Source organism: Apostichopus japonicus, chromosome 20 (assembly GCF_037975245.1).
Source record: "Apostichopus japonicus isolate 1M-3 chromosome 20, ASM3797524v1, whole genome shotgun sequence".
Classification (NCBI taxonomy): Eukaryota; Metazoa; Echinodermata; class Holothuroidea; order Aspidochirotida; family Stichopodidae; genus Apostichopus; species Apostichopus japonicus.
Genome location: NC_092580.1, coordinates 25958350 through 25970553, shown reverse-complemented (window position 1 = coordinate 25970553; position 12204 = coordinate 25958350). Strand labels below are relative to the sequence as shown.

Sequence of the window (12204 nt, the reverse complement as noted above, 5' to 3'; positions counted from 1 at the left end):
CAGAGAGTCTCAGCATGGCTTTTGTCAAAAAAGGTCTTGTCTCACTAATATCCTTGAGTTTATGGAAGATGTAACAAGCTCACTAAATAGGCAGATGTCTGTAGATGTTGTGTTCCTGGATTTCCAGAAGGCCTTTGATAAAGTTCCCCACCAGCGTCTTTTACTTAGGCTGAAGAGCATGGGTGTCATAGGGAATTTACTGTCTTGGATCGGGAATTGGCTTGGTAATAGGGAACAGAGGGTGGTAATTAATGGCTGTGCTTCTTCTTGGCAGAACGTTACTAGTGGGGTTCCACAAGGGTCTGTATTAGGTCCCCTGTTGTTTGTTGCCTATATAAATGACATCGACGGAGATATTTTGTGTACAGCTAAGAAGTTTGCTGATGACACCAAATTGTATTCTGAGGTCTCTTCCAAAAGCGATTCTGAGAAATTTCAAGCGGATTTAGATAAGATTTTTTCCTGGTCTCAGGGGTGGCAAATGCTTTTTAATATTGATAAATGTAAGGTAATGCACATTGGTAGTAGTAACCAAAAGTTTACATACAATCTAGATGGTGTGGAGTTACAGGAGGTCTCTGTTGAAAGAGACCTAGGTATCTACATTGACTCGTCTCTGCAACCTTCCAAACATTGTCTTGAAGCTGCTAAAAGAGGTAATAGGGTTTTAGGTATGATCAAGAGGAACTTCAGTTTTCTGAAAGAGGACATCGTAGTTAGGCTTTATAAGCAGTTGGTTAGGCCTCATCTGGAGTATGCTGTGCAGGCTTGGAACCCTTATTTTGCTAAGGATAAGGAAGTACTTGAAAAGGTCCAGAGGAGGGCTACTAGGATGATTAGTTCCTTAAAGAGGGTTCCTTATTATAGGCGGTTACAACTGTTGAATCTCACCACACTGGAGCTTAGGAGGTTACGTGGGGACTTGATCCAGGTTTTCAAGATTGTGTATGGTTTCGACAATTTATCCTTTACCGACTTTTTCATGTTTGCAAACAGTAGTTGTACTAGAGGTCATTGTCTTAAACTTCAAAAGTCGCATAGTAGGATTAATATTCGGCATAACTTTTTTTCTAATAGGGTTGTGAATGAGTGGAATAGTTTGCCTGAGAAAGTTGTACTTGCAAGTAGTGTCAATGGGTTTAAGAATGCTTTGGACAAGCACTTTAAGCATTGTAATCGGGTCTGAGTGTTTGTGTCTTCAGTTTTTTTCCCTCTCTTTATAGGGTCCTTGATGGGGACTTAAGTGTCCCTCCTGATCCTTTTTTCTACTAAACTAAACTAAACACGGCGTTAGGGTGGTTTGGTGGAGTTATAGATTCCGTGTTATTACACGCAGGGACTACCTCGAAATTTGGTTCATTCACTAGTGTGCGAATTTTGTCAATTTTCGCGTTCTATAAGACCGCGTGGTAGTACGCATGCAGCTCCTACAGAAAAGTCTGTGGCAGCATCACGTTTCTGGGTTTCTGTGGCAGGTTTGTACAACGTCGCCTTTGCAGAAGTTTAAAAAAGTTGCTAGCTGGCTGAACACAGAATACGGGCAGTGAATTGAAAGCAATAATAAAGTGCACTTTCGAATTAATAACCGTTGGAAACGGTTCACATAAATGTTGTTAGGACTCTTGTGATTTTGCTCATTAGAATCATTACAATGGAAGGGCGACCTGAATTTGATCCTGAATCTCATGGTCTACCGAAGGAATTTCGTTTGACGAAAAGCACAGAGTTGAAAGGATGAGGGTGTAAAGTTCCTCAGGAGTCTCTGCTCAAACTCCTGAAGGGACTTGAAGATGATGATGGAAATTCAGCTCGACAACCCCACGAACAAATATTCAGCATAGCAAATCAGGAACAGTCAGACGATCCTAACATAAAAATTGAAACAACAACTCCAAGATATGGTAATTTTCCCCAACGTTAGGCAAAACTTTAGACTTGGTCGATGGTTTGTTATGCTTACCTAACAATAGTGTAGTATGGTACTGGTGGTAGCAGTCACTAACAGTAACACTACAGTTAGGCCTAGCCTAAGTTGGGCCTAGCCTTGGCTATGCCTATACCATGGTTAGGCTAGACTAAAGCCTCCTCCTGAGGGCCTTCGTAACTTCGGCTAGGGTCTAGTACTACTGTCAATCAAAAGTCACATCTATCCCCGTCGGATTCTTCCATTTATTCATTAGTTATTTTTTGTCATTGCACTGTCTAAATCATAAATTTTTCGATCATGACATTGGATCAATGTAAGGAAGCTGTTGTTGCTTCTTTTTTATTCCCCTTAATTCAATAAGGGTAGCAATAGTGCCTCTACCCGATCATCAGTGAAATAAAAATGGTGCTCTTAGTACAGTTTACCAGTTCGCCCTTTGAACAAGCGTTGCTTCTTAACATATGGTCGATTTATATGTCTTGTGCAACAGTCATTTAGTCAACTTGGAAGCTTGTGTTAAATGTAGACCTATACAGAAAAATAAGAACTTCATATGAAACAATTTGTGATTATGGCTACAAAGATAGATTATCAGTATGTCACAAAACTTCCACAAGTAAGCAGGCCCATAGCCAGAGATCGATTGTTTGTGTGGGTTTAAGAGGGTGGAGTGGCAGGGGCACAAATGTCCCCATATTCTCCACTGACACTTAACTTAGCAGGATATTTTACAAAAGAATAATTACTGAAATTTCTCTGGGTACAGTCTTTGTCTAAGGAGTAAGGGTACCTTCTTAGTGTTATCAGTGCTTCGGCAGTGCCTTTAATAGACAAAATTTCCCGGACACTTTTTGATGTAGGAGCAAGTTCGTCAAGCTATGGAACATATATCATTTCACAATCAGTTATGTTTACTAAGCATTACACTGAGATAGGATCAATAAAAACTTTGCACTGTCTGACTGTTTTTGCATTCATCTATACAAATTCCTCCCCTATGGCTTGATGAGCTTGGTGAGTCTCTCTGCTCAGGGACAGTGATCAGGTGAATAAGTAATAGCGCAGTAATTATCAATGAGACGATCGGGTACAGAGCCAAATCTTGAATTAAATGGAAGAATCTGACCAGGGAAAGATGAGAATTGATTCTTAAGTACTATGCTAGCCTACTCTATTATAATTGTTAATTGTTGCTATTTATTGAACAAGCTGATGTCTGCAGTTTATGGAAAATTAAGTTTCACAATAATTATGGAAAAGTTAGTTAGTATATAAGAATAATGATCTCATATCTAGTCTGTTCTTGCTTCCATCATTAAGGCTTTGATGGCCCTTTTGAGACTTCACAATGAGAGTAGGTACCATAGGCCTATATCTAGTGGGAAAGAAGGAAAACTTGCAACTGTATACTTCCACAACCCTTTCCTACTTGTCAGTCTACTAATCAAGTGACACCCACAGTACTGATCCAGTGACACTCACAAATCCAGGGATACCCACAAAAGATGAATTTCAATGTCATCTATTTTTTATTCATGCTGGATGATAGCACAGAACTTTGAATGTTTGATGAGACACATTTCAAATGTTAATATAGATGTTTGCACTGTACATAATGAAAAGATGTTTCTGTGTGACTGTTAGGCACTTTTCATAAAACAGAGTATAAAGTAGCCAATTTTTTCAGTCATGTACCATAGACATAGATTGTTGTTATCTCATTTAAATGATTGCATTTTTTTGGGGCAAAGATTCACTCTTTTCATATTTTATTTTAGGTAACAGATTTGGGGAATCATAATGTAACGTTGCTGGTACTACAAACACCACCATTTTACATATATAATTTCCTCAATTATCAACATGTTTTGACATGGCCTCCACATAATAACAAATATCACTATCCTTGGTAGCGTTGTAATCCCCAGCAATCAGAATGCTCTTTATTTTTGTAGGGGTTGGAATGGACTGCAGTGTCACACCTCTCAAGCATGGAGGATTGAGTCTTGTCCAAACCACAGATTTTTTCTATCCTCTGGTGGATGATCCTTACATTCAGGTAAGGAAAACAACATATTGGTATTTTACATATAGATCTGACAACTTTTGTATCCATGGAGACAAAATGAAGATGTATGTATTTGTTTTTATTTGTTTTTGTTATGTTTCCTGTCTTTAGCTGATCAATGTGTTCACAGGAAAGTTAACCTAGAGAAACGTACAGTATTTGTCAAGCAACCTGACCTTGAAAGGATAGTTTTCAGAGTACTTCAATATTTTCTGTAATAACCCAGGGCTGATAAGCACATTATTAACACAACACCATGTGCAGTGTTTGCTTATATCTGATTTACAGGGTTGAGGTATAGCTCTGTACCCTCAACTTTTAAGTCACTTCTTAAATCACTTTTTGACTGGACCATACAAAATGCTGTGGAGAACTCTTTTGCTGTGCCATGTTGTCAGTAATGGCTTCCTATCCATTACTGTGTATAATATTTCAACCCACTCACCTGCGTGTATGTTAGACTAGTAGTATGAATTTGACAGCAGTAGGGACCATTGCCAAATCTCCAGCCATCCAATGTGGTGTGCTCTCAAGCCTGTCATTCACATCCTCATGTGTTTTACACTTGTATGATCAGTACTGCTATGACTGAGTTAATGAGGAGGCTGGCATATGACACCACAGATGTGAGCAAGGGTCATCATTAGTGATCACAAAGATTAACATTTCTTCCAGAATAGAGATTAACTTTCACAAATAGTACAAGTACAAGTAGCATCCCTAAGTATGGGAACGAGTACAAGGCTCTCTAGGCACATAAAAGTTGGAGTTCATGGACATAACTACAGTATGTGCACGTAAGTTCCTACACAGTTACTGTTGTGTATGTGTCCAGAGAACGAGTACAAATCCATAAGGTAGAATATGAGTACAGGTCAATATGCGAGTGTGGACTTATTACAAATCTGGTTTATGTTATTCCATTATACAATTTATACTACCCTAAACAATGAAGGAGCATTATAGAAGTCTGCTGGGGTGTAAGGAGCTTAAATATCAATGCCATGAGCATGTAAATAATCAGTGCGAGTGAAAGACCCATTCATCTTTTCTCCAAGTGGTTTATTCTTGACCTGTGGAGAAGTCAATTTTTGTTATGAAGAGTGAACCAAAGCATTAAAAGTTGCATCCATCCTGATAACGTTGAGGTGACAAATAGCTCTTTCAGTCTTACAAAGGATATACCAACACTTGCATGTTCATGTTTAGCACATTGGCATTTGCATTCATGACATCTTAGTGGAATAGTGGGTAGTTGGTCCGACCAAGGTTTGCAGTTAAGAAGCAAAGTGAATCTGTGTCAATACAACCGTGTTCTTACTACTTACATGTTATGGGTATTGGCTTTATTTTCAAGTATAAGTTTCTCCCAATGCCTCAGATGAGTATATGTGCATCGGAGTAGTGTCAACTGTTGTTTATTTTTTGGGACTATCTACAATAAATAAAAGGTTCTTTGACACTTTCCTTTGAAAGGTCATGATCAGGATTGACCTCAATGATAGGAACATACAGTAGTACATGAAATTGTATACTTATTTGTTTCATCACTATTGTATAGTTGTATACCATCATGTGATAGATCAATTTGGCAAACATCTGGGAGTTTTTTATCTGATTGTGAATTGATGATGCATAATTTCTTTTCTTTTCTCTTAGGGAAAGATTGCTGCTGCTAATGTCCTGAGTGACATGTATGCTCTTGGAGTCACAGAGTGTGATAACATGCTGATGTTACTAGGTGTGCCTCAGAAGTTCACAGAAGAAGAAAGGGACACAGTGGTGCCTCTCATCATTTCTGGGTTCAAGGTAAAAAAAAAAAAGAAGCATACATCACCAAGCAACAAAAGCATAAAGCATACATTGTGACATTGTCGAAAAGAAAAAACCCTGCTAAAGGCAGATAATATGACTTCTCTTTCAATACACCTTAAGGAATGGGTTTCTTATACTTTTATGAAGTGGGGTCATGGTGTGTACTGTGTGGGCTAAATTTATCAAGTATGAGGCCTAGTGGTAGGAGAGCAGGCATGATAAAAATCCTTCAAATTTAGCACAGTAAACAAACCAAGTACAATTTGTTGTGGTAGTTAGATCAAAAGGAAGTATCACCCTGCTTAACTACATACAAACTGCCAAGCAAGATAGAACACAATATTAGTAAAAAGGAACAAATCCATATGTGTTGATGCAAGTTGGTGTTACTCATTTTATTTCATTTGTGAAACCCATCTTGTTTTCTCTGTTAGGATGCTGCAAGAGAAGCTGGAACTAGTATCACTGGTGGCCAAACAGTCATTAATCCCTGGTGCATAATCGGTGGAGTAGCCACATCAGCGGTCCTTCCCAATGAGATTATCCCGTAAGTATCTGGCTTCGTAGAATCTTTTCGTGAGAGGAATTATAGTACTCTGTAGTAATTATAATTATTTAAACCTACATTGACCAGTTATATGTTGATCTAGTGAAATGGATATACAATGATTAAGCTAACCCACAATGATCACAATGTAAGGAATGGTGAATACATAACAACTTTAGTTTGACAGGACTTCAGGTTAAGTTGTTATCTTTGTTTTCTCTTTCTATTATGGCTGCTTCTTTGGATATTAGAACAAAGTTTGGCAGAAACCCATGCTCACATGACAGGGGTAACAAATTCACAGAGTTATCTTGGGAGAATATGGAACGGCTATCTGCAGGAGTTGCAAGAGCGACTGTCTCATGTGAAGTGTCTTTCTGTGTAGACAAACCTTATGCGGAGGACACTACAAACCCTTTTTGTAAATGAACAATTGGGAAATCATCATATGTAATGTATAACTTGTATGTATGTCATTAAACAGACATATACAGTTAACTGAAGGGTGATTGTCCCTTGTGGCAATTCCTTCATGAAGGTTGAAAGGAGGATGCATGAAATGTACAAAACTAGAATGAAGGTGAAGATTTGTCAAGGCACAAAAATAATAAATGTGGAAAGCAATTTAAAGATAATTTTCGTAAATGTCTGATATATCTCTATAATTGATACTTTTTCTTGAATTTCAGACCCCATGCTGAAGCTGGAAATGTACTAGTGTTGACTAAACCTCTCGGTACTCAGGTTGCTGTCAATGCAAGACAGTGGAAAGATCAAAATACGGAACGATACAAGAGACTAATAAACAGCAAGCTGGTCACCCCAGAAGACATAGAGCGTGCTTACCAAGAGGCCTCATATAACATGGCCCACCTAAATAAGCAAGGTATGTGTCTTATATGGCCTGTTATTTACTTACCAAATACAGTACAAACTATATGTACACTGTATGTTACAATTGTGCATCGTAGGTATCAAAAGCGTGATATGCTGAAAAAACTGGCTGTTGGTTGTCAGTCACTCTTATCTTTTGAAAAGCGAAACACTGTCATGAATATTAACATTGTGCAGAGATGTAATTAACGGCTCAAGCCTAAGTTGACATGGCATAAAGTAAGAATCGCTGTTTGGATGTTAATTTCCAAAGTCATCATAAGGTACACTGTTCTTTTCAGGACTTGTGAAATGAATGGTGGGGTTGGTACAAGTCAAAACAGAATTATGATACCAAGGCTGTATATGAAGTATGCAGTAAATTTAAATATTGTTTAAGTTGTTAGTAACTATGTTCTATTTGCAGAATTTACAGTGAGCACAAACACATGTTCCTTGACCTTCACCCAAATGGAAGTAATCAGTTTTGAAATGATCTATGTAATAGTATTTGATTGTTTAGCTCTCTAAATGCTTTCTTCATAGCAGTAGTCATATATATGCATACGAAATAGAAACATGAATGTAATTAATCTACACAGGTTTCTTTGGAAAGGGGCTGACGATAATCATGTTTGATATGTTCAGATATTATTATTTAGTATTATTTAGTTTGTATGTACAGCACTGTATTTGTTTACCAAAGTTCTGACGAAGGTGATCACACATTGAGTTAACGAGAGTATCAATTTGATATCTTCAGCTGCAAGTCTGATGCGCCATTACAACGCAAGAGGCGCCACAGATGTGACTGGTTTTGGTATCCTGGGACATGCAAAGAATCTGGCTAAATATCAACCAAATAATGTCAAATTTGTCATCCACAATCTACCGGTAATAGCAAAGATGGCAGCAATTGCAAAGTCAGCCGACAAACTCTTCCAACTTCTACAAGGGTACTCAGCTGAAACCTCAGGTAAGGAAAATTACCAAATGAATTATTTTTACACTGGTTGACTTATTTTGTTCTCTAAAGTGATTTAAAATTTCTCTGTATTAATTGCTTGAGAACTGAAAGGGATGGTGGGTTGTGTTAAACTAGATGTTTCATTGGTCTAAGCACCTGGTATTCAAACTTTTTTGCTCGATGACACATTTGTCAGCTTTGTGAGCCTCCAGTGGTGGCAGATGATGTGGCCTGGGGGAGGGATCAAGGGGAGGAGATATCACCCTACTCTTTGAGAAATTTTGTGTGATTAAGACTTAGTTTTAAATGGATTGGCATTTTGTGATTTTGAATGAAATATTCCAGGTTTTTTTTCTGTAAATAATGAAAATGTCTTTTTCCTTTGGAATTTCTTGCCGACCCTACAATGTCTTTTGCTGACCCTACCAAGGGATTGCCAGTTTGAATACCAGGTGTCTAAGCTACAGTCAAGGTGGAAACAGTGTTAATCTTGTTAGAAACTGGAATTAGCATTTACATGGTTTCTGGTTAAGTATTGGAATTACCATGGCATAGTGGAGTTGCTTTTAATAGTTTTTAGAATATAGTATTTGCGTCCTAATTGTTCTTTAAGAATCTTTAACAGTAAGTTTATTTGGTTCAGCCTCATTCTAGCCAAAACATTAAAATTCTTTTGCTCTTCCAAAGAAATGTTAAACAATTTATGGTCGCAAATTTCAAAAATAATGTCTCGTCTTCTTTGTTTTTTCTGTTTAATGCTCAATAATTCGGCAATAATTTATACATTACTTGTGGCATCATGTAACACATTTTGTCTTTGAAGAGAAAAAAAAAACGAAAAGAAGAAAACATTTCTTACGGTGCTAGAAATATAAGACTGTGACAAGGAAGGAATATGGATAGCTCTAAAATAGACTCTTTTTAATTTGTCTATGTTGGTGATTGGAGATTCTGATACCTGCCTTTGGGTTAAGGTACAAATAGACTGTCTTACAGTTCATTTTACCATTCATTTTACACACTTCTGCATTTGAGTTTGTGTTGTACATTTCAGTAGCAGATCGGGTTGGGGGAGGTGTTAAGAAGAAGGATCTATGAAAACTTTTTGTTAGCATTGATCTGCATGAAATAATTAAAATTGTTTTGATTTTGCAGGAGGTCTACTTATAGCATTCCCAAGAGAACAAGCAGCTTCATTTTGTCGAGCTTTGGAGTCCAGCGACGGAAACCCGGCGTGGATAATTGGCGTGGTCGACAATGGAGAAAGAACAGCTGTCATGAATGCAAAGCCAAGGGTCATTGAAGTGGTCACCAAAATTACATAAAAGGAGAGTTCTTTAAAAAGACTGCAGCTATTTGAATTAAGTTAATTTACAGAGATATATCAACTGTTATATTTGTGGTTGCCAGTGCTGCAAGTTAATGCAGTCAGATTAGTAAGTAGCATCGTATGGTGTTGATCATTGGTTAGCTTCAACTGTCTGACATGTGGAACAGCGTTGAGATTTAAATAAACGGAGGATTCCGACTTAGTGATTCTCAAGCTTTTACTAGTAATGTTTACTGTTATGTATTCACAATAATAGGTGTAGGGAGGCCTGACTTGTTTAGGGTATGAGTTACGGTTACATGTATGGAAGGAAGATTCAAAAGCTCAGTAAGTTTTGTAGCCTCCAACGTGGTTGACAGTGGGCTATTGGCAGGAGTGAAGGAAATTAACGTCATAAACTCCTTGTTTTCTTCGTTCAAGACACAGTGCCAAATATTACTTTAAATTGATAGCAGTGCCCAGGGCGACAAGAGAGTGTTGTAAAATTTCCCAATCCTCTCTCTCTTCAAACATTGGTCAAAGACCCTTGTTACATTTGAATGTCCTTTCTAACTCAGCCACCTCCCCCCCCCCTCCCCCTGATGCTACCTATTGCAATGACTTTGTGAACTTTACCCTTTCCAAGATTATCATGCAGCTAAACCTACCCTGTGTTTTGATTACCATCAATAGGAGATAATTAATATGCATTGGCAAGGTTGTATTGTTTTGTACTTTGTGACAGAAACTTTCCTTGTTGCTGTAATGGGAATTCAGTAAGAGCATATTGATATCTGAGTTCATTAAGTAAGGACTGAATTTAGTTTCAGATTTAGCAACTATTATTTGTATGGTATTTCTGGTTATCAACTTGTGTTCCAGATGATGTATCTCTGTATTTTAGCCCAGTTTATCAATTTTGTGGCCTATGGTTATTTTAAAAAGAAAACTCAGCATTCTTAAAAAGGTGTTGAGATGTGAAGTTTGGAAAGTATCAGGCATTAGGTACAGGAATGAAAATAAGAGTAAGACCCTGTATTTGTGTTATGTAATTTATCCTTGGGTGTAACAGAGAATGAGTAGGCCCCTTCAATGATTCGTCCAACCAGCTTTAAATATTCTCAGATATGTCAATCCACAGCATAGCCTTGTTAACCTGCTGTTGGTACAAGTTAATGCTGTGACATTTCATTGCCAGTTTCACTAGAGACTACAGACTTTGTATGATGATAGAACCAAGGCATTTGTTAAAGCACTTCAGTGATGGGAAAATTCTCCATCAGACCTAAAAGATTCCCCACCTGTGCTTTTAAATTTCTCAACTAAAATTTGAAAAATTGTCCATGTTTACTCAAACACTCCATATCAACAGAACGTATTTTGACACAAATAATTACTATCAATACACTGAATTTAATCAGCATTAACACTCAGATATGCATATGTTGAACATGCAGGAGCCGGTATAGAAACTGGCCGCTGCTGAAGCAATGTTTGAAAAGTGCCTGAATTCTTGGATGTTAAGACTCATACTGTACCTCTAAGTGCAGTGTGAGGGTAAGGGGGGGGGGTGGGGTGCATGGGATTCAGCAAGTGTACATAGGTCTCTTTCCCCACCAATGAACAACCTTCTTTGAACCTAAGGTACTGGGTAAATGTACATCCCAAAGGAATGTTATAGATTGTTCATTTTAATACTGGGCCTGCTAACTGTTTTCACACATTTCTGCTGCTTTCGTAATGAGTGACTAAGTGTGGAACAGGAAGTTCTGCTTAAGTAGAGTTTTAGTTTCATTATTACAACCTTGATCATGACTAATGCCAGAATTATGTCATTAAATACAGAATTTCCAATACGCAAGTAATGAATGAGTGACATAGTGAGAACAAATTCTTCAAAAACTTCAGGAAACTTGTTACTTTTGTAAAATGATTAGTTATTTTTCATGATCTTTCAGTAGTTATCTTTTCTTTCCAGTTAAATTTTAGATTGATCCATGGCAGGGAGGAATGATAGGTTTTGCTCAGCATGTAAATGTGAGATTTTCAACTTGTGATGTTTGAGCAGCTCGCATAAAGTCAATCCCTCGTTTCATGCATATTTATGAGCATATGCAAATGTGGCTGATTCCATTACTGTGGTTCAAATGATGCTTTTGCTATAAATCCTTTAACCTGGGCCAGCAATGAGCGGATAAATCAAACCACAGAATGGAGCTTGCCAGATAAGCTACCACTTCATTTGAATTTAAGAGAAAGGAAGAGCAATAAAATTGCCAAGAAAAAGCATATTCTATTGTTATATTTCATTTGTTATATTCTTATTTGAATATAATATCTCATTGTTATGCCTATTCAGAAGGGTTACAGTATTCCTATTTAGTACATAAATCACCAATACATAGCAAGCTTGGATAGACTTCATGCTAGATGTATATAACCCCATTAGTAAACCAAGCCTGTAGTCAACTTGGAGGAATTTTACCCGACCAAAGGGCTTGCCTTCTGGTATAAAGGCATTGAAGACTCCCCCCAAACCGCGTGCGGCCATCTGAAAAAGTTATCTTTCCGTTGCTTGCAAGTGACGTTTTGTTCGTGTGGCTACAAAATGCAGCCAGTACAGTAATGAAACGTGATACCTTGTTATCTTTAGCTGGATCTGAGATGTCCATCGCTGTATTGTTTGTACACTGTGCTG

At 37.7% G+C, this 12204-nt stretch overlaps 1 protein-coding gene across 1 annotated transcript; it reads left to right on the top strand.

The window, feature by feature from the left end:
• Positions 1-1450: 1450 nt before the first annotated feature.
• On the top strand, positions 1451-11795 carry LOC139961269 (inactive selenide, water dikinase-like protein). The gene is made up of 7 exons (XM_071960366.1): positions 1451-1901; positions 3883-3986; positions 5655-5804; positions 6245-6357; positions 7047-7243; positions 7994-8206; positions 9353-11795. The coding sequence occupies exons 2-7, from the start codon at positions 3891-3893 to the stop codon at positions 9520-9522; spliced, it is 939 nt and encodes a 312-aa protein (XP_071816467.1). The 5' UTR covers positions 1451-1901; positions 3883-3890; the 3' UTR covers positions 9523-11795.
• Positions 11796-12204: the final 409 nt, after the last annotated feature.

Coding starts and splice junctions, on each gene's coding strand:
- LOC139961269 (XM_071960366.1), top strand. CDS start 3,891: ATGGACTGCAGTGTCACACCTCTCAAGCATGGAGGATTGAGTCTTGTC. Junction 6,358..7,046: donor CTTCCCAATGAGATTATCCC/GTAAGTATCTGG, acceptor CTTGAATTTCAG/ACCCCATGCTGAAGCTGGAA. Junction 7,244..7,993: donor GGCCCACCTAAATAAGCAAG/GTATGTGTCTTA, acceptor TGATATCTTCAG/CTGCAAGTCTGATGCGCCAT.